The sequence below is a fragment of the Carassius carassius genome, chromosome 40 (genome assembly GCF_963082965.1).
Source record: "Carassius carassius chromosome 40, fCarCar2.1, whole genome shotgun sequence".
NCBI classification, from domain to species: Eukaryota; Metazoa; Chordata; class Actinopteri; order Cypriniformes; family Cyprinidae; genus Carassius; species Carassius carassius.
The window spans coordinates 17,115,593-17,136,791 of NC_081794.1; the positions used below are offsets into that span (position 1 = coordinate 17,115,593).

General features: G+C 37.3%; 1 protein-coding gene and 1 long non-coding RNA gene across 2 annotated transcripts; both read right to left on the reverse strand.

Annotated features, from left to right (window-relative positions):
• Nucleotides 1–3,866: 3,866 nt before the first annotated feature.
• On the reverse strand, nt 3,867–15,442 carry LOC132122244 (uncharacterized). The gene is made up of 3 exons (XR_009426353.1): nt 15,325–15,442; nt 12,890–13,090; nt 3,867–4,082 (listed from the first exon to the last, which is right to left on the reverse strand). It is a non-coding gene; the product is annotated as an uncharacterized LOC132122244 (long non-coding RNA).
• Nucleotides 15,443–17,028: 1,586 nt separating this feature from the next.
• LOC132122245 (cytochrome c oxidase subunit 7A-related protein, mitochondrial-like) lies at nt 17,029–21,129 on the reverse strand. The gene is made up of 3 exons (XM_059532274.1): nt 20,970–21,129; nt 20,040–20,174; nt 17,029–18,279 (listed from the first exon to the last, which is right to left on the reverse strand). Exons 1-3 carry the CDS (start codon nt 21,039–21,041, stop codon nt 17,815–17,817), a joined length of 672 nt encoding a protein of 223 aa, XP_059388257.1. The 5' UTR covers nt 21,042–21,129; the 3' UTR covers nt 17,029–17,814.
• Between the last annotated feature and the right edge of the window lie 70 nt (nt 21,130–21,199).

The following is a 21,199-nucleotide window of genomic DNA, read 5'->3' on the forward strand; positions in this document are numbered from 1 at the left end:
GAGTATCATAAGTTACGAATCACAGCACGATATTAAACTAATCAATGACAGCAATTTTGAGAACCTTATAGCATATATGCTATATTGTAAAATGAAATAATTCCTGAGTGACTCAGCTGCAGTAAAAGTAAGAAAGAAATGCAGTGCTGTGGCTCACACAAAAAGGTGCAATGAGTATTAGGGCTACTAAATAATGTATGGCTCTGTGAAACATTGCCTTTCCAGCAGTGTGGAGTGTAATTGGTCGCCTGCGGCCTAGTTGTTCGATGTCAGGCCAAACTAATCTCGAATTCACGAATCCTTACCTCTATTCATCTCAACCCTCTTCACGCGTCTTTCCTTGACTGTCTCCTCTCTTTTTTTTTGTCCTGCACATGGCATGGGTTTGTTTATTTTCCTCCATCCTCTTCAGTTTAATGTGGCATCTTTTTTTCTGTCACTTATTGAGATCTCAGAGTACAAAGAAGTCTGTCGAGAATGGGAAGGTGGGAGGGAGAATTTTGCATTAATGCTTTTGCATTGCCTGTCTAAGTGCCACTTACCCTTTAAACAAGAACTGAAGCCGCCCTATCTGTTTATCAATTCATTTCTCCCAGGCCAGTCATGAGTGCAGAGCTATAATTTACACTCTCTTGGATAATGATGAAAATGAGACGTATGGTAAGAGAAAGACAAACAGTAAGAATGAGACTAGAGAGGAGGTATTGTCTGACTGTAGGCTATAATATATCTCTTTTTGTGTTGTATGAAGCTCAATCGAGCGAACTGTGTGACCATTATGATATACTACTAGTTATGCTGGATCAAATCCACAGAGTCTGCGATATCAGCTTGACTGATGAGCATTTTGGGGAGCCACGTTTGAGAAGTTCCCCTACAGCTGCGAGACTGAGAAAGAAACGAGCCATTTTAATATTAGAGCAGCTCGACACACTTGACAGATCTTCTGAAGGAGTGGACATGAATTTTTAATTTCATTCTGAAATATGAAGTTATATTTTATTGAGGGCATTAAGTTTAGCCTGAGAACATTGTTCACATCCAGGGAGAAAGAAAGGAATACGTGATGTTTCAATCAGCTATGGGGAAGGAAATGACAGTACGTTGTGTGACCGGGCCAGGTTTGCTACAGAATCTATTAGAAGAGTGTAAATATTTGCATTGCCTTTCATTTCTTTTAACTAGAAGAGATTGTAAATAGTTTATAACATAACTAATAATTTCCTCTTTCGAGATCAGGTTGCAATTAGATTGAAAAACTCTGACCTGTGATAAATCAATGGCAGTATTTGAGCCTTCATCATCTTGCACAGTCCATTGCTTAAGTGATTTTTCTCTGTTGTTTGTTGCGTGTCGAAAGCTCTACTGGCAGAGTTCATTTTGTTAGAGCAGCTGGCCCCTTGAGATGGGTTTGTGGGTTCATTGGCCATTACTGGACCATTTAGGTTTTCCAATGCTCTGGTTTCTACATTAATCTTGCTTGATTGAACACACTTTCTATTACATTATAATCATCCTCTGCTGGGCCTGTTTCAAAGTTGGGGAAATGTCTCTCATGTTGCCTTGTATCAATATAAATAACACGTCATTTTATCAGGATGTCTGATACTTGGAGAGCATGATTTTTCAGGGTCAGCTGAAAGAGAAAGTGATATTTAATGTAAGAAAATCAAGTTGAACTGGAGCATGCAATGGGTTATTGATTTTTGCCAACTGGGCATTTTATTAGTGAGTACTATCCTAAGATTGCTTCACTGAGAAAAGGTATTAAATCAGTTTTGTAAGAAATATAAATCTGCTCACAGCAGACATTGCAGCACTTCACCAGTATGTCTATTTTTGCTCAAGATCTGAAGAATGCCTAGACGTTCCACCTGACAACATAAATATAAAACACAATATTGCAATAAACTGTCATGAATCCATTCCTTTTGCCCGGAGACACGTGTACACCACACTGAGCATCTATCAAAGTTCTGGCGCTAGTGTTGTAAGACATGGACTTTAACATCAAGGGATTCAGCACCATGGGTGTCCCGAGTCGAATTTGGAAGTAAATGAGATCAGATCCAACCCTTGCTTTTAGTGGTGAGGCAGAACTCTTTCTGCATGTCGTAACACATAAAGACAAATCACTTTCTTTATGAATGAATCATGGAATAATTTATTCAACCGACACTGATTCATTATAGAAGTGAGTGTCCTTGAATCATTCGTTTCAATTTGTTCAAAACATTAAGGATCCATCCACACTGACTTAAACAGCCTATTAAAGCCCTAAACCGAGTCATAAATGTCTGTTGTGATGCTTGATATTAAAATAAATATCATAGGGAATTTTTATGTAACTTGTTATCATAATAGTTTTTTTTTATTAGCCAGAACTATGTTAAATTTGAAATTAAATCAAACTATCTCATTGTAATTCCAAACTTTTACATGCTTTGGCGAATTAGTAGCTTATTTGTTGAAATTCAGTCTAATAAAAAAAAATTTGTATGATCTGCCCAAGTGAAGGTTATGTTTAGGGGTGAACCTTCATGCTTGCTTTTTTTTTCTAAACATCATATGTTCATACAATTCACATCATACAAATTTATACAAAATCATGTGCAAAATAGTTTTAACCAGTGTGAAGACACATAAACAGCATATACAGTACAGACCAAAAGTTTGGACACACCTTCTCATTCAAAGAGTTTTCTTTATTTTCATGACTATGAAAATTGTAGAGTCACACTGAAGGCATCAAGGGCTATTTGACCAAGAAGGAGAGTGATGGGGTGCTGCGCCAGATGACCTGGCCTCCACAGTCACCGGACCTGAACCCAATCGAGATGGTTTAGGGGTGAGCTGGACCGCAGACAGAAGGCAAAAGGGCCAACAAGTGCTAAGCATCTTTTGGGGAACTCCTTCAAGACTGTTGGAAGACCATTTCAGGTGACTACCTCTTGAAGCTCATCAAGAGAATGCCAAGAGTGTGCAAAGCAGTAATCAAAGCAAAAGGTGGCTACTTTGAAGAACCTAGAATGACATATTTTCAGTTTTTTCACACTTTTTTGTTATGTATATAATTCCACGTGTTAATTCATAGTTTTGATGCCTTCAGTGTGAATCTACAATTTTCATAGTCATGAAAATAAAGAAAACTCTTTGAATGAGAAGGTGTGTCCAAACTTTTGGTCTGTACTGTAGTTAAATCATTAGTCAAATGTTCTGTTATCAAATAGAGTAGTCCAGGTTTCTGGCATTGATCTTCAGTACTACAGGACTTGATTGAGTCCAGCTGCAGCTATTTTCTCAGAGAGTGTCCTGCATTTCACACTGTGGAGCTCGACTATGACCAGGTCACGTAGGAAACATGAAGCAGCAGAGCTAATCAGAGCTGCAATCACGGCTCTCCTGCCTCTCTCTCAGCTCTAATGACCAGATTCACTCCCTTTGGCAAAACCAGTTACAAAAGCACTCGCTCCATCTCCAAGACTGCTTTTCTTCTTCAGAATAATCAGGTGCTTTGTTAAAACCTCCTTATTAGTAGTTGTCTGAATGAATCCTATGAGAAATCCTCTGATAAGAGGGTCACAGGTACACTGTAATAGTTGGAAAGATAACCTTCGTAACTGAATTGCTTCCCTCAGGGTTCCGGAGTGGAAAATACAAACAAAGAGAAAACATGATGTCTTTCATACTCAGGGTAATTTCAGAGAGGCAGACCACATCTCCATTATCCCTATGATAAAAGGCTGGAAGAATTCTCTCTCAATTTATGTTTTTTTCTGAGGGTTTTGAAAAACTTTGTTGTGGTTCATTTTTGCTTCAGAACAACCAAAGCACTTTTTTGTTTAGATTTTTTTAAGTTGGCAGCAGCTACCCACCCTGATAAACACAAACAGCAGCACTCAAGCATGAGAGGAATACTAATGAAATGAGTACAAGCATATCACGAAATCATTTCAGTGTAATCTGAAAATTGCTCTCTTCATTCTTCATTTCACTTCCACAACCTCTCGAGCGCGCATCGATTACACATCCTTCACTCGAGAGGAATTTCGCCTAGGCTGTGGCTATAATACTTCATCAAGCTGTAAAGAAAAGGCAGCACAGGAAAAAACATATAGTCACCTTCCTCCATGGCCAAGTTGATTAACAGTAAGGCTATTTGTTTGTGTGTGTGTGTGTGTGTGTGTGTGTGTGTGTGTGTTTATTTGACATATGGTGGTGGAGTCCCATAACAGAACCCACTACTGAATGCAGGAGAGCTACAATTATAGTCTAAGCACCCTGAAGAGCCTGCAGACTCAGGGACAATCAGAGAATACTGCACTTTATATGGCTCTTGAGAGAAAACATGGTATAGGTGCTTTCATCGAAGATCACAGTGAAGGAAGATGGCTGTGGCCAACATGAAGGGAGTGATATTAGGATGATAAGATTACCTGGAGGGAACGGCATGGAGATCACAAACATAAGACTCTTTTTAAGTTAAGACCAGACAATTCTCAAGCACTGGCTCATGGGCTGTGATGCAGTACGGTGTGAATGTTATCCAGTAATGAGAGTTCATAAGGGGTGAGTGACTTGATATGTTCAATTATGACATATAAGTTACAAGACATGGTAGTATGATTGTGCCTTACTATTATTTGATTGACATGATTATTGACTTGATCCCTTCAGACCCTACATCCATCAAAATAGACATCTTTTTTGGGGGGTTTAAACCAATTAAATTGTATGTTTTTATAATATGAGTACATGGTCACTGATTTCGTTGTTACATAAAACAATTTGTTGTTTTACCTGTGGTAAGAAGCATATGTTCTTGTAATTATGATATATGGACTTCAATCATGCACTTGAGCACAAGCAAGCTAACATGTAATACAACCTGTATCTTTTGTTCCATACAATAACAAATTTCATTCTGCATTTTTAGAATTAAAAATAATGAAAAAGCTCTTTTTGAAAAGTACATGTGCGAGTGAGCTGTAGTGATAATATTCAAAGTTAATTTGGAGAGCTTTCATTTTTGAACATTCACGTTTATTATTTTTGAATATTTTTTAAATTACTTTATTTGTCTTCAAAGTTACTATATGTTGGGGTTTTATTCTATACCTCTAATGTACTTTATATGTTTAGTGCATAAGTATTTTTAAAATATGAGGATGTATTGTATCAATTATGAGCAATTTCAGTGTTTTTTTTTTATTCGTTTTTTTTTTTTAAAGCAAAATTTTAAATGTTAACCCCAAGGCCATTTTGATAGCTCAAAAGCATACTAAACATTTAAGTATCGGGTTGATTTGTCATTTTCTAAAACTGATTATAAACAAAATGTCAACTAGGTAACATGCTTCAAACGTCAAAAAATAATTAATAACTTTTTTTCTACATTAAAATTGAGAGTCTATTGTATAAACGTCACATTTCTTTAAAGGGCATGCTTAATTTGAGATTCATCCTAAGGCTGCTCGGAGATTAGTCAAAGTCAGAGGAAAAGTCAGGTTGTTGTTGTTTTAATAATTTTATTATTTTAACATACAGAATTGTGTGCCTTGGGAGACCAAAACAATACATAAGGTTTAAAAAAAGACCATTTCTTTTCTATCAGTAAAAACTGTGAACCTGCATTCATTGCAAATGGCAGATCTTTTTTTCATCATTCTTTATGATTACTCACGATCTGCCAAAACCAGACACAATAATTTCGGTATGTCATTGAAATATTTGTTGTTTTAATTCAGAGTCAGATGGAAAGTGAATCATTTTGTGAATTGCATTGTGAATCATGAAAGAGGCTGTTTAATTTTTTTCTCTGGGAATGTAGAAGCTTATTTCAGTAGCTATTATTTGCTGTTCTTACAAATTGACATTGCTAAAAGAGATGTAAAAAAAGCTAAAGTATTGTCCTCTGGTTCACCTTCAGTGTGTTTCCTGACAGATTCACACAGAGCAACATTGTCTAATGGCCAATTCTTGTTATATATTCATATTGAAAGAAGTAGTCTTTGTTTTGAACTTTTGTCCTGAGCATTTCTAGGTGATTGTATAATAATGCCATGATAGCAATGTCAGTTTTAAAATTGCTGCTCTCTTTTATTAATATAAATTATCTTTTATTAATTAATTGGTAAGGTAGTTGCTAAAAAGAATGCACAACACATACTTATAAATGTTGTTTAACAACTTTATCCTATTGAAATATGATGAAAAAAATTTAAATAATTTTTTATTTGAAAAGATTTTGTTTTATTTATTGCACCTGTAAGCACTCCAAAGCTTTGGCAATATTTCAGTCAGTTGTTCCAATAAAGCTGTATTGACTTTCAGAGAATGAGCGAGATAATCAGAGCGAAAAAATGTAAGCAGACAAGGAAAGGTCAGAGCTGCAGCTGAATAGAACATCACAAATATGTTTCATTACAGTGTAATTGTTCAGCACTTTGTATTCCAGAAATTCTCATTCACAGTTATCTCTTCAAACCAGTTGCTATGCAGTGACCACAGGGAATATAGAGATGTTCTAGATGACATTGTTCTCTTCATTACAAACCCAAAGGAAGGCTTTGTTTTAGTATTTTTAAAGTACCCCTATTATGGATGTTTGTGTGCAGCACAGCTCTAAGTAAATAAAAACATCATGCAAAGTTTTAAATTTGAAAGTGCACCGTGAACAAAGTAATTGTCTCTCAAAAGAAAGATTCGACTCTGAATCATTGAAACAAGTCGTTTTTAAAACAAATCCCAAGCAGTTTCATGATGACGTCAACATGAAACATTAGCATATTGCCCGCCAACTTGTTGGTATTTTATGGTATTTTCGCATTGGTCTGAATGAAAATGCAAATTCATTCTTTGCCACTTGAGCGGTTTCCACAATAACGGCTGTTCACACAGCAACACTGTGCTCACAAACGCTGCTTTATTAGGGATGATGAAATGAAAATTAGACCAATCACCACAGATTAGCGTCACACAAAGAAGGGCTTTGGAAAAATGAATCGCTGAGCGAATCGTTTAGTAGTGTTACGATCGGGAACCCAGGGAAACACAGGAGACGAGAGATCCAAACGCAGTGTGAGTTTAATGGGTAATCCAAATTCAGAATCCAACAAGCAGGGGGTCAAAACCAAAAATCGATCCAAACAAACAAACAAACAGGGATAGGAACAGGAATAGGAACTTGAAACTCAGAAGGCGAGGAAACTGGGTGACTAAAGGAAAGGACTCCATGAAAACAAAAACAGACTGGTTAATATAGGCAGGGTAATGACTATGAAGTGAAAACACCTGAGTGCAATTAACAGGAGTGAAATTACTGTGATGAAGGGACAAGGCTTTGCGGGAATTGTACAGTTGTGGCCAAAAGTTTTGAGAATTACATAAATATTGGAAATTGGAAAAGTTGCTGCTTAAGTTTTTATAATAGCAATCTGCATATACTCCAGAATGTTATGAAGAGTGATCAGATGAATTGCATAGTCCTTCTTTGCCATGAAAATTAACTTAATCCCAAAAAAACCTTTCCACTGCATTTCATTGCTGTCATTAAAGGACCTTCTGAGATCATTTCAGTAATCGTCTTGTTAACTCAGGTGAGAATGTTGACGAGCACAAGGCTGGAGATCATTATGTCAGGCTGATTGGGTTAGAATGGCAGACTTGACATGTTAAAAGGAGGGTGATGCTTGAAATCATTGTTCTTCCATTGTTAACCATGGTGACCTGCAAAGAAACGCGTGCAGCCATCATTGCGTTGCATAAAAATGGCTTCACAGGCAAGGATATTGTGGCTACTAAGATTGCACCTAAATCAACAATTTATAGGATCATCAAGAACTTCAAGGAAAGAGGTTCAATTCTTGTAAAGAAGGCTTCAGGGCGTCCAAGAAAGTCCAACAAGCGCCAGGATCGTCTCCTAAAGAGGATTCAGCTGCGGGATCGGAGTGCCACCAGTGCAGAGCTTGCTCAGGAATGGCAGCAGGCAGGTGTGAGCGCATCTGCACGCACAGTGAGGCGAAGACTTTTGGAAGATGGCCTGGTGTCAAGAAGGGCAGCAAAGAAGCCACTTCTCTCCAAAAAAACAACATCAGGGACAGATTGATCTTCTGCAGAAAGTATAGTGAATGGACTGCTGAGGACTGGGGCATATTCTCAGATGAAGCCCCTTTTCGATTGTTTGGGGCATCTGGAAAAAGGCTTGTCCGGAGAAGAAAAGGTGAGCGCTACCATCAGTCCTGTGTCATGCCAACAGTAAAGCATCCTGACACCATTCATGTGTGGAGTTGCTTCTCATCCAAGGGAGTGGGCTCACTCACAATTCTGCCCAAAAACACAGCCATGAATAAAGAATGGTACCAAAACACCATCCAACAGCAACTTCTTCCAACAATCCAACAACAGTTTGGTGAAGAACAATGCATTTCCCAGCACAATGGAGCACAGTGCCATAAGGCAAAAGTGATAACTAAGTGGCTTGGGGACCAGAATGTTGAAATTTTGGGTCCATGGCCTGGAAACTCCCCAGATCTTAATCCCATTGAGAACTTGTGGTCAATCCTCAAGAGGCGGGTGGACAAACAAAAACCCACTAATTCTGACAAACTCCAAGAAGTGATTATGAAAGAATGGGTTGCTATCAGTCAGGATTTGGCCCAGAAGTTGATTGAGAGCATGCCCAGTCGAATTGCAGAGGTCCTGAAAAAGAAGGGCCAACACTGCAAATATTGACTCTTGGCATAAATGTCATGTAATTGTCGATAAAAGCCTTTGAAACATATGAAGTGCTTGTAATTATATTTCAGTACATCACAGAAACAACTGAAACAAAGATCTAAAAGCAGTTTAGCAGCAAACTTTTTGAAAACTAATATTTATGTAATTCTCAAAACTTTTGGCCACGACTGTAGTGCCTGAGGTGAGGTGCCTATGGGGAAGTGAGACCATAGTGGAGACTCAGGGAAACAGAGACCAGACACCGTGACAAGGAGTCAATGAGCAAGTAAATATTAAAAAAAAACAAAACAAAACATTATAATACAATGAAATACATGCATGTCAACCTGTTGTTGGGAACTCCCAAAACCAAAATATGAACCTTTCATTACCCATAATCGGGGCACTTTAAAGGAAGTCACTTATCCTCTCCATGGGTGACTTTTTTTTTTTTTTTTGAGGAAAACACAGTAAAAACTGTAATTTTGTGAAATATTACAATTAAAAATTATTTAAACATTTTTAAACCTCTTGTTCTTCTAGAAGACCACCTAACAGTTTTTCCCTATTAAAATGTGACCAATGACCCTTGACCTTTATCCATGGTATTAGTACAGGTATAGTTTGCACTCAGTTCAAAGTCAGATTGATTTCTCTCGATATGAGGGCAAGCGGCTCAGAAATGTGCAGCAGTCTGAAATTTTAGAGGATTATGGCATGAGATTACTGATCCTATAGGTATATTTTGCCACTGTTGTCCTATGCCTGACGTGGACTGTATGATTTCTATTGTACAATTGTCTCTTGAGCAGATTCTTCAGGCTTTGGCTTGTTGTATGGTTGTGGGTGTCTGTCTTTTGAACAGTTGGTGTGGCTCAAAGCCAGCACAAATGCTGTAGACTGCAGCCCCATCCTCCCCTTCCTCCGAGAACACTGTCAGGATGAGTTAATGGATTCTAGTAATCAAGGGTTTTAATTTGTTCTCCACATTTTCAGAAACTGTGATTGTGTAAATGAAAATATCCAATATCCAGACCAGAAAGACTTTCTCTAATAGTCTCAATATGGTTCTTGGGTTTAGTAAGATTTTTTTTTTTTCTGAAATACTTCATAAATCTAAATATTCATACATTATTCATTAATTCATTCTGTTTAACATTCTATTAAAATTTTGTCCACAACAGTAACACCATAAAAAGACGTTAAGTAACAAAACAATATAATTTGTACATTTGGTGTACAGCACAAGATCTAAAAATCTAAAAGCAAATGTTCACAAACTCATGCTTAAAAGATGAGACTATTGTTTTGATTTTATACTATATTTTCAAAAAGACATATATGAAAGTGGAAACAATCTCCCGCCAAAGCATGCAACATTCATTTAATTAAACATACGGTTAAAATAACAATTTTCTATTTTATGAATTTAAAGTTTTATTAAACCTGATCAGGTTTAATAGGTTATAGTTTATATATGTTTACTTAAAACATATTTCTTATTATTATCAGTGTTGAAAACAGCTTAATATTTTTGTGAAAACCTCTGTAACGTTGTTTCAGGATTCTTTGATTAATAGAAAGTTCAAAAGAACAGAATTTGTTTTAAAGGGTTTCTCTACCCCAAAATTAAAATTTTGTCATTAATCACTTACACCCATGCGGTTCCAAAACCCTAAAAGTTTAGTTTGTCTTTGGAACACAAAGATATTTTGAAAAAAAAACTGGGGAGGCTTGTGACTGTCATAGACTGCCAAGTAAATTACACTGTCAAGGTCCATAAAAGTATGAAAGACTGTAACACCATTTTGGAGAACATCTGTTGAACACAAGCAGTGTTCGCTCTTCTGTGTCAGCCACGCTAAACGGATACGCTGTTTTTGTCAAATCAAAGTGTAAATACACATAGAAAACGTATCCTTGTGGCAAGGCTAACACAAAAAAACATTCACAGTTTAAGCTCCTAATCTCCAAAATGGCACTATGGTGATGTGGAGAAACACATAGGACACAAATTGTTAAATAAAGTCATTATTTTTGTTTTCTTCACGTACAAAAAGTATTCTCCTCACTTCATAACATTACGGTTGAACCACTGATGGCAGATGGACTATTCTGACGATGCTTTTCATACTTTTCTGGACCTTGACAGTGTAACTTAAAATTAAAAACTGCACCTAAACAGTGTAACTGACAGTGTGAGAGTGTATGTGTGTGTGTGTGTGTGTGTGTGTGTAAAAAGCAGAGGAAAATAAAATTGATAAACTGATAAGACAAAAGAATAAAGGAAACCAAGACTAATCATCAATCTCTTTTCATGGCTTCCTCCAAACAAGTCTGTAATTAGCAAGAATCCCTTCTTCTTTTTTCATTACATTAATGCAGTGTATTTATTTGATAGTTTTTTTAGAAAGTTAGATGTAGACAAGAAGTCAATAATGCATCAGCACTACTAAGAAAACCCCCTGAATCCTTTGAACTCAAATGACCTACACACTATTCCCAGAGAAGAGCGAGAGGTTTGCCTATAGCCAAGTGAGCAGCAGGGCTACAGATGGAGACTAGCAACTGCTCGCTAGCTCTCTGTCACTGTCGGTTACACAGACGGAGGTCTTACACCAGTCACACACACACTGTTCCTACTACTGCACAGTTCACATCCCATGATGTCTGCTTTACCTTTGTTCATTTTTCCCCAAGGACTTTGTTTGTTCATGAAGGAGTCATAAAGTATGACTTCCTTGTTTAAAAAAATGTGTTCTAAGAACATATTGCTTACATTCACATTAAAGGTACAGTTCACCCAAAAATGAAAATACTGTCATTAATTACTCACCCTCTTGTCGTTCCAAACCCGCAAGACCTTTGTTCATCTTTGGAACACAAATTAAGATATTTTTGATGAAATCCGAGAGCTTTCTAACCTGCATAGACAGCAATGGAACTGCCATATTCAAGGCCCAGAAAGGTAGTAAGGACATTGTTAAAATAATCCATGTGACATCAGCGGTTCAACCATAATTTTATGAAACTATGAAAATACCTCTTGTGTGCAAAGAAAACAAAAATAATTACTTTATTCAACAATATCTTCTCTATTGTGTCAGTCCTCAATCAAAAATACCTTAATCTGTATTCTGAAGATGAACAAATTTCATACAGGTTTGGAACGACATGAAGGTGAGTTGTTATATTGACAGAATTTTCATTTTTGGGTGAACTATCTCTTTAAGTTACGAAAACATTCTCTGAATGTTCAGTTTTAATCTATAAATATTTTTGTTTGTGCTTAGGTTTTGAGAACATTATTAAAGACCAGATAACTCTGAAAGAATGTTCTATTAATATTATCCAACTGGAAAGTCATTTGTTTATGACTTTGAGGAAACCTTGCCAGACATTAGCCAGAGTTCTAAGAACATTCCCTGTTAGCTGGGTTCACTTAATCTTAAATCCAGCAGTGTTCGTTTGAAATAAACAGGTCAAGAGTTTGTAAAATTCAAGAGTATTTGGACCTTGAGACTATCATTGAGGTAAATTTAAATTCATGATGACTCGTTTTACAATATAACCAGCTAAACTATCAGCTAACTTACTACTGAATCCAATGCAGCAGAAGAATCAACCTGGCCAGAATGTAAAATCTAAATATTAATGACCTGTGACCACCTGGAACACTGTTTTAAAATTCCTGGCTCGCTTTACATACAAAAAATCTGAATTTTAAAATTCAGAACAGAGATACAAAACAAATACTGGGGAAGATCAAATCCATTCTTCATTCATCCATTCAGGCCTAATTAGGCAAACGAGAGAGATCAAGAGAAAGGGATACAAGTGAATTAAAGAAGAGCAGCGTTACAGGTAATGGACACAAATCAATCACTACTCTCAACATTTGCAAGCGGTCATGTTTATGTTCAAACAAAAGCAGGTTGTGTATTCATTTAGATATGAAATGCACATCATGGAGAGATGAATAATGCAAACAGAATTAACCACATCCAAGGAAATCTGTGGACCCCTGGAAAAAGTCTTGAGGTTGCCATGACTATGTGTATTTGCACGTCACAGGTCCAGAAAACAAAATATTAATATTGATTGTCTTGGAAAAAGTCTTAACCATGAAGCTACTACTATTACCGCCGTACTTGGCAAGGGGATTACTGACCTCTTTAAAATGCTCCGTGTGGCCGATCATTTTAGTTATTAGTCTTTGGTAGTAAGCAGAGTGGCTTATAGATGATACCGGGTGAATCACTGCCTCTCATTGTCATAGATGGTTTCACTTTGCTTTGTGCTCTGACAGCTTATCAAGCACCAGTGTGCAGTTAGACAGTTTGTCAGCCTCATGTTGTGTTATTACCTCTGACTAGAAAGAAATGTGGAAAAATAGCATTTAGGAACAATAGAAATCCTTTCTTTGCAGTTCTACAATGCTTTGACCATAAAAGAGACGGATTCTAAGGGATTTTCTGGAAGTCCTTTTGTGTACAGTGTCTCCTATAGCCTGGTTACCATGTGAACAGCCTGAGCAGGAAATTCAGAGAGCTTTTCAAGAGGGGTCTTATATACTGTACACACTATTCACACTTATGATTCGAAATTATGTATAAATGAGCATATAATCAATTAAACCTTAAAGGAATTGTTCACCCAAATTGGACAATTTGATGAAAATTTGCTCACCCTAAGGCTATTTAAGATGTAAATGGGTTTGTTTCTTTATCAGAACAGATTTGGATAAATTTTGTATTACATCACTTTCTCAGCAGTGGATCCTCTGCAGTGAATGGGTGCCGTCAGAATGATAGTTTTAACAGTTTACAAAACATCACAGTAATCTATAAGTAATCCACATGACTCCAGTCCATCAGTTGTTAAGTGAAAAGCTTTGTGTTTGTAATTAATATTTTTTATTTTAAACCCTTGCATGCAGATAGTAGTCTTGTCTGAATCTATAGAGAAATATGCACCGATCAAACGGTTTTGGACCATTTTTGCTCGGAAAATATAAGCAAAAATGGTCCAAAACAGTTCCAAACAAATTATGTTGGTAGATTTTGATTTGAGAGGATAACAAGAGATTGACTTTTTCACTGGATAAAACATTATAATGGATTATGGATGTTTTGGTTTTGGAGTTAAACATCTTGATGGATTTGTTTATTACAAACACACAGTTTTTAATTTCACAAGACGATATTATGCAATGGAGTCATTAATTATTTTAATATTTACATCAGCTGTTTGGACTCCCACTCTGTCGGCACCCATTAACTGCACAGGGTGCATTGAAGAGCAAGTGATGTCATGCTAAATTTCAGAAATCAGTTTGGATGAAGAAACAAACTCACCTACGTCTTGGATGACTTGAGGGTAAAATATAATGAATGTCAGACTTAAAGCAAAAAAAAAAAAAACTTAAAGATGACCTATTATGCTCCTTTTTAAGGATTTAAAATAATTATCTGATGTCCCCAGAGTGTGTATTTGAAGTTTTAGATCAAAATACCCAAAGGTTATTTTTTATAGCTTGATAAATTTTCCACTTAGGGATTTGAGCCAAAACATGCTGTTTTTATGTTTGTCCCTTTAAAAGCAAATGAGCTAGTTCTCCTGGCCCCCTTTTCAGAAGAGGGCGGAGCTTCAAGGGCTCATGCTCTGGTGCCTCTAAAGTCGAGTTCAGGCTGCACGATTTTAGCCCATGGGTTTGGCTCGCCGACAGACTTTGAGAAATCACGACAAATTCCTGAAATCACAGGCATATCGGTGCTTGTTTATGCGAGTCAATCACACAGTGTGAATGAGCAAAAACGCGATATTTGGCATGCTATATGTCTGGACCTGTTGGCGATTCAAAATCCTGCTGGTTGAAAAGTGTTCTGACTGACAATGACCGACAGCCAATAAGAGAGCAAGATACAGAGCAGTGGGGAGTTCGGGGAGGAGTTATAGACAACAATATCCTCACATCTCCCCAACCATTTCCTCCTTCATATACTTTTCTTTTACTTGTTTTCGCTGCAAACCAGCACACAGGCAATTCGTATTGCAAGCTTCTTTCGGGTTACCATTTTAATAATAATCCCAGTCTCACGTGAGAACTCTGGTTTTGCACGTGTGATATCACGTTGTTTCCTTGTCACAACTCGCACGTGTTTGGTTGTGAAATATAGTCTGTGTGCCAGACAGAGTTGTCGGCGATTCTTCCTATTGTAAAGTCATGCAGTGTGAAACCTTCTGTCACCGATCCATCGTGCAGTGTGAACACAGCAGCGACTGAATGCTGGCCAAGATAGTCATGCAGTGTAAAAAGAGCATTGACCCGACTACTTTGAAAATTGTGCAGTCTGAACTCGGCTTAACAACAAAACAGGACAATCTCACACTGAAATGTCAGAAACTCTCAAGCGGTCGACTTCACATTGCTTTCATATGCAATTTTTAACTATGACATTCTTACTTACTTTGATTCTGGTAGCACCTGAAGGCAGCAACAGTGAAAACAGGCAGTGACAATGGTAGCTTTAGCAACATTAGCCTTACAGAGTACCAATAAGCTCCTTTAGAAAGGCAATTTGAAAAGAAATATGACACACTTACTTTGTCTGGAGCTGAAGTCTGTGCACGAAGCATTGGTATCGGTCCCTCTTTAGGGATCCATTTTGCAATAATCCAGCCTTGAAATGACCTTCAGTTGTTAGACAGTCTGGCGTAAAATGATTAGCACAATCATACAGGACTTTTTCCGATTTTCTCCTGGGATATGTCCTTTGAAAATGAAACTTAACCACAATGTCCTCAGCAGCTCAGATGGAGAGAGTCTATGGAGACTCCTATGTTCATTGGTGCATCCTAAAACACAACACTTCTAATGCCTCTTTGGCACTGACAAGTATCTACAACAAGAAAACAGTAATGGTGGACTGCTGCTTCTCACTCAGGGCTGTGTTTATGCTAATAAGGCAGCATCACAAATGGGAGGGACTTCTCCCAACGATCACGTCAAATAGAGAGAAACAGATACCACAGACAGCTCCAGATCAGGGGGGCAGGGATTCATATTATTTTTAAGCAGCCCTGGGCGCCGCCATTGGCTAGTGGACCCCCACCTGCTGTTAGCATTCCATTGACTCCCATTCATTTTGGCATCACTTTGACAGCGAATAACTTTACATCTGAGGCGTTTAAAGACTCCATTTGTCCATTAATTATTTCCAAAGAAACACGAAAATGTATAAAAGGCTCCATTACCTTGTATCTTACGTTATGGTCCCGTAGAAGCAGTTTTTGTAAAAAAAAATAGGCTAACGATAGCGTCATAACCAGCGACTCTCTGTCGCACAGTGGAGAAATTACCGTATGGACAGGAGGAGAAGCTCGCAGGCAATCTTTTACTGTCTATGAGGCTATCGAGGGAACGTGGAGGCATGAAGTCAGGAGAGATAATTAATCAGAATACTTACCAAAATTTGCTCCTGTTCACGCTCACCTTCTCTGGAAGATTCGGTCGGTGATTCAGATTTCTCTTGGCACAGCGATTAGAAGACTTACAGGTTGCTCACGTGACATCTACGATAACAAGCTCAGTTTGATTCTGCACAGTATGCCCGACCCCAGGAAGTGCGTGCTTCTAATTGACTTCACTTGTCTCAGTTGAATCCAATGGGGTCGCTGTGTCCATTTCTTTTACTGTCTATGCTCCAGATACATTAACGTGTCCGCCATTTTGGAATGGTCTATGTCATCACTCACAATAACCATCAATGAGTTTCAAAATGCAACAACATTGTGCAGCTTTTGGTTGTAAAAACTGTCTAAATTTTAATTCCTGAAAAAATCAAATAAAAATGGATAACACGTAAGAATGTGATGATTTGTGGTTTGTTTATTAATAATACAATCAATATTACAGGTTTTTAAACTAAAGTACCTTTTTAATGCCTTGTTAGCTAATGGCTTCGTCTTGTTGTATTGTGTTAGTTTAGCCAAAGCATCATCCATCAGTCCACTGAAGATATAAATATTCACACGTCATGTGCATATGCACTGGCAACTTGCTTTTGAATGTTCAAAGACATTGCAATATGGTGGCGGCTTATGCCGTGAATAGGGCATCTAGCTATACATACCTATGGGGAAAAATCTGGAATCTCTTGTTCTGAGAGAGACTTTATGATTTATTGGGATTTAAAAAAATGAGTAGGTGGATTTTTATCTGGTTGTTTTCACACACTGCGTTCAAACACCTTATAAAAATCATTTGTGCATAAAAGGCCCCCTTTAAGAAGGACAGATGTCAAAAGGTCATGGGTCAAAGGTCTTTAATTTGGTTCTTTTAAATTAAATATGTACATCTCAGATGGCCAAAACATTAATGAAATTAATGTCTATTTAAAAAAAAAAAAAAAAAACGCATTCCTTGGGCAAATGGTGCATGAGAGGCACAGCAGCATTTCATGTACTTACATTACATGTTTCCAAAACTGTGAAATTACCTTAAAGTATGGTAATATTGCATTCAGTGGCATAAGTGTGCACACTGCACTTCTCTTCAATATGGTTCCACATTTCCAGAATATTCTACACATCCTCTAGTGTTAAAGCCTTTCATATAGATTTCTCGTAGTCTGGCTTCCCAGAGGCACACTTAACATGCCCGAGTGTGTAACCAACACTCCAATCAACACTATTGAAAAGTGAGAGATCTCACCCTATTTTCCTTTCTTATCCTCTTCTCAGCGTCACAACATTTGTCAATCATTACCAAAACATGATTATCACTATCTCTCAGCCATCACACATCTGGTTTAAACCATCCTGTGCTGATGAAGTATAAATGGGGGTAAGAGAGTTTAGCTAAATTATTAATGTTATATATAGAGAGACCATCATATTTATTACGCTCTTAAAAAAATAAAAGTTATTTAGCATCATCAGTGGTTCTCTGTGAAGAAACTTAACATTCATGGAAACTTTACATTGCACTTAAGTTTTTTTTTTTTAAGTAAAACAATGTTCTTTACACAAAGAAAAAACATTATTTAAGACCTGTTCACTTAAATGTTCTTTGTGGAACCAAAAATGGCTTTTCTATGGTATTGTTGCGAAAACCCTCCAGTTGAAACCTATATTTTTAAGAGTATGTTCTGGATGAAAAACTAAATAACTAGGAATACTGACTTTTGGGGCTTTGGAAGTACTCAAATTGAGAACCACTGTTCTAATTAACACAACTAACAACATCCCAGATCTGATACAGAACACACAAGTAAAATGGCATTGTTCAGTATAAGCTTTGTGCAGGACAGAGTACCTGTTCAGGGTAATGTTCATAATAAATACAACAAAGTTACACATTGCAAATGTTATTTGAATGCTGATGATGTGAGTTGATGAACAAAGGCTGGGTACAGTTAATTTGTTTTTGGGGTGAGCTGCTATATATAGAGCTACGAGACAGTAGAGAGCTCCCCAGACTGTCAGTGCCATGGTGGTCCTGTACAAGAGTCTGTCTGAAACACCTCGTTTCAGATGAACAGGAATCTCTTCAGAGGCCTGGGTGGAAAATGAAAAGGTTGGGGGAAAATTGAGGAGAAAAGTGAGGGAAGAGTTGTAATGTATGCTTCATCTTCATCGTTTATTACAATTCATTAGTTTACCCAAAATCGAAAATTATGTCATTATTTACTCACCCTCATGACATTTCAAATGTTGCATGACTTATTTTCTTCTGCACAACACAAAAGATTATATTCTGAAGAATGTTGGAAACCAAAAATAACCTACACTTTACTTCCCTTGTATTTTTAATCTACACAACAAAAGTAACTGAAACTGTTTGGTTACTAACATTCTACAAAGTCTCTTCTTTTATTTACAATAGAAGAAAATAAGTCATATAGGTTTGGAATGAGCATGTAAGGATGAGTAAACAATGACAATTTTATTTATATCCCTTTAACTCAGCTACTTAGCTTAACACATCATATACAGGTGCTGGTCATATAATTAGAATATCACCAAAAAGTTGATTTCACAAATTCCATTCAAAAAGTGAAACTTGTATATTATATTCATTCATTAAACACAGACTGATATTTTACAAATGTTTATTTCTTTTAATTTTGATGATTATAACGGACAATTAAGGAAAACCCAAATTCAGCTATCTCAGAAAATTTGAATATTACTTAAGACCAATACAAAGAAAGGATTTTTTAGAAATCTTGGCCGACTGAAAAGTACGAACATAAAAAGTATGAGCATGTACAGCACTCAATACTTAGTTGGGGCTCCTTTTGCCTGAATTCCTGCAACGTGGCATGGAGTCAATCAGTCTGTGGCACTGCTCAGGTGATATGAGAGCCTAGGTTGCTCTGATAGTGGCCTTCAGCTCTTCTGCACTGTTGGGTCTAGCATATTGCATCTTCCTCTTCACAATACCCCATAGATTTTCTATGGGGTTAAGGTCAGGCAAGTTTGCTGGCCAATTAAGAACAGGGATACCATGGTCCTTAAACCAGGTACTGGTAGCTTTGGCACTGTGTGCAGGTGCCAAGTCCTGTTGGAAAATGAAATCTGCATCTCCATTAAGTTGGTCAGCAGCAGGAAGTATGAAGTGCTGGTATACGTATACATCCTGGTATACGGCTGCGTTGACCCTGGACCTCAGAAAACACAGTGGACCAACACCAGCAGATGACATGGCACCCCAAGCCATCACAGCAGTCCACTCTTTGTGAATCTCCCCCACATTTTTGAATAGGTTTTGTTTCACAATCCTCTCCAAGGTGCGGTTATCCCTATTGCTTGTACTCTTTTTTTTTTTTTTTTTCTACCACATCTTTTCCTTCCCTTTGCCTCTCTATTAATGTGCTTGGACACAGAGCTCTGTGAACAGCCAGCCTCTTTTGCAATGACCTTTTGTGTCTTGCCCTCATTGTGCAAGGTGTCAATGGTCGTCTTTTTGACAACTGTCAAGTCAGCGGTCTTCCCCATGATTGTGTAGCCTACAGAACTAGACTGAGAGACCATTTAAAGGCCTTTGCAGTTGAGTTAATTAGCTGATTAGAGTGTGGCACCAGGTGTCTTCAATATAGAACCTTTTCACAATATCCTAATTTTCTGAGACACTGATTTGGGAATTTTCCTTAAATGTCAGCTATAATCATCAAAATTAAAAGAAATAAACATTTTAAATATATCAGTCTGTGTGTAATGAATTAATATAATATACAAGTTTCACTTTTTGAATTGAATTGGTGAAATAGATTTTTTGAGGATATTCTAATTATATGACCAGCACCTTTACATACCTGAAATATCCTCTGGAGATCTGGAACCTTGTTGGCACCCATATACTCCACTGCAGCATTTGACTCAGACACCAGTTTAGTTGGGGTGGCAAAGATCATGCTAGGGGATTCAGACGGTATATTTGCCCTCAAGCCCTGAAGAAAGTTTACAAGCAAGTAAACCTGATATTTATTTTTGTTCACTCTGACTACATAATGTTTTTACTCAAAGCACCGTCTACCACAGTGGTTTTCAACCTTTTTGACCCAATGATCCCCTACTGAGCACAAAAATATTAAATATCAGTATTTGTGTAAAATATTTTTATCCACAATTTCTACCAGGCATATTAGAGCTAGAAAATAAATAATCATGATACACGTGGTTTTAATATTTTATCAATTTACATGACTCTTCCAGGTTTAGAAATCACACTATTTTAATTAACTAATAATTAACATTTTAATTAAAAGCATTTTAAATCACCTTGAGGACTGTTGGAGTTTGCTGAGGTCCCCATAGGTCGCTCTGCCCCCCTTGTTAACAACCACTGATTGATCGCCTATTTTCCCTAACAATTAGCGTTTGTTGTGAAATCGGTTTAGGATTGTACAACCAATGCTGAATTTAGAAGTACTAAAACTTAGTGATGAACTGTTTAAACAATGGTTCTATGAACAATCATGCACATCTATAATTAAATGAAGCTTAACTAAGTAACTGTATCCACTAAATAGAGATTTTGGTGTGGACAGTTAGCGCTCTGCTTTTGATTATTAACCGCCCAATAATTAGCCTGCATAATCATATCAGTTAAACTAGTGATAGACAAGCATATATTATATATCGAACGACGGTTTAAAACCTCTCCATGGGTCACATAAAGCATGCGGCAGATCAAGGTCACTGAATTAGCGTTTTAGAAACGGAATCGCGCGCACATAACTTACCTGCGGACTGTAGGCGGAGGATGACACGACTCCCGTCAGTCTTTGTGTAAATCCACTAAATTTATAATACATTTTGTTAATAAACGGTAACCGACGAGGTGGGACTGTGACCGTCGGGAAGTCGGAACTCAACCGGCTTTTTCCTCGTGTAAGAATTTGTCGCTGGAATATGATGTCACTAAAAACAAACCGGTTATAAAGCAAACATTGTGCAATATGTTAAAGACGTG

What these genes read in the sequence shown, in the direction of transcription:
- LOC132122245 (XM_059532274.1), bottom strand. Translation starts at nt 21,041, where the DNA reads ATGTATTATAAATTTAGTGGATTTACACAAAGACTGACGGGAGTCGTG. An exon ending in CCTCCGCCTACAGTCCGCAG is followed by an intron (nt 20,175 to 20,969) that starts GTAAGTTATGTG and finishes AACTTTCTTCAG; the next exon opens with GGCTTGAGGGCAAATATACC. An exon ending in ATCTCCAGAGGATATTTCAG is followed by an intron (nt 18,280 to 20,039) that starts GTATGTAAAGGT and finishes TTTTCCACCCAG; the next exon opens with GCCTCTGAAGAGATTCCTGT.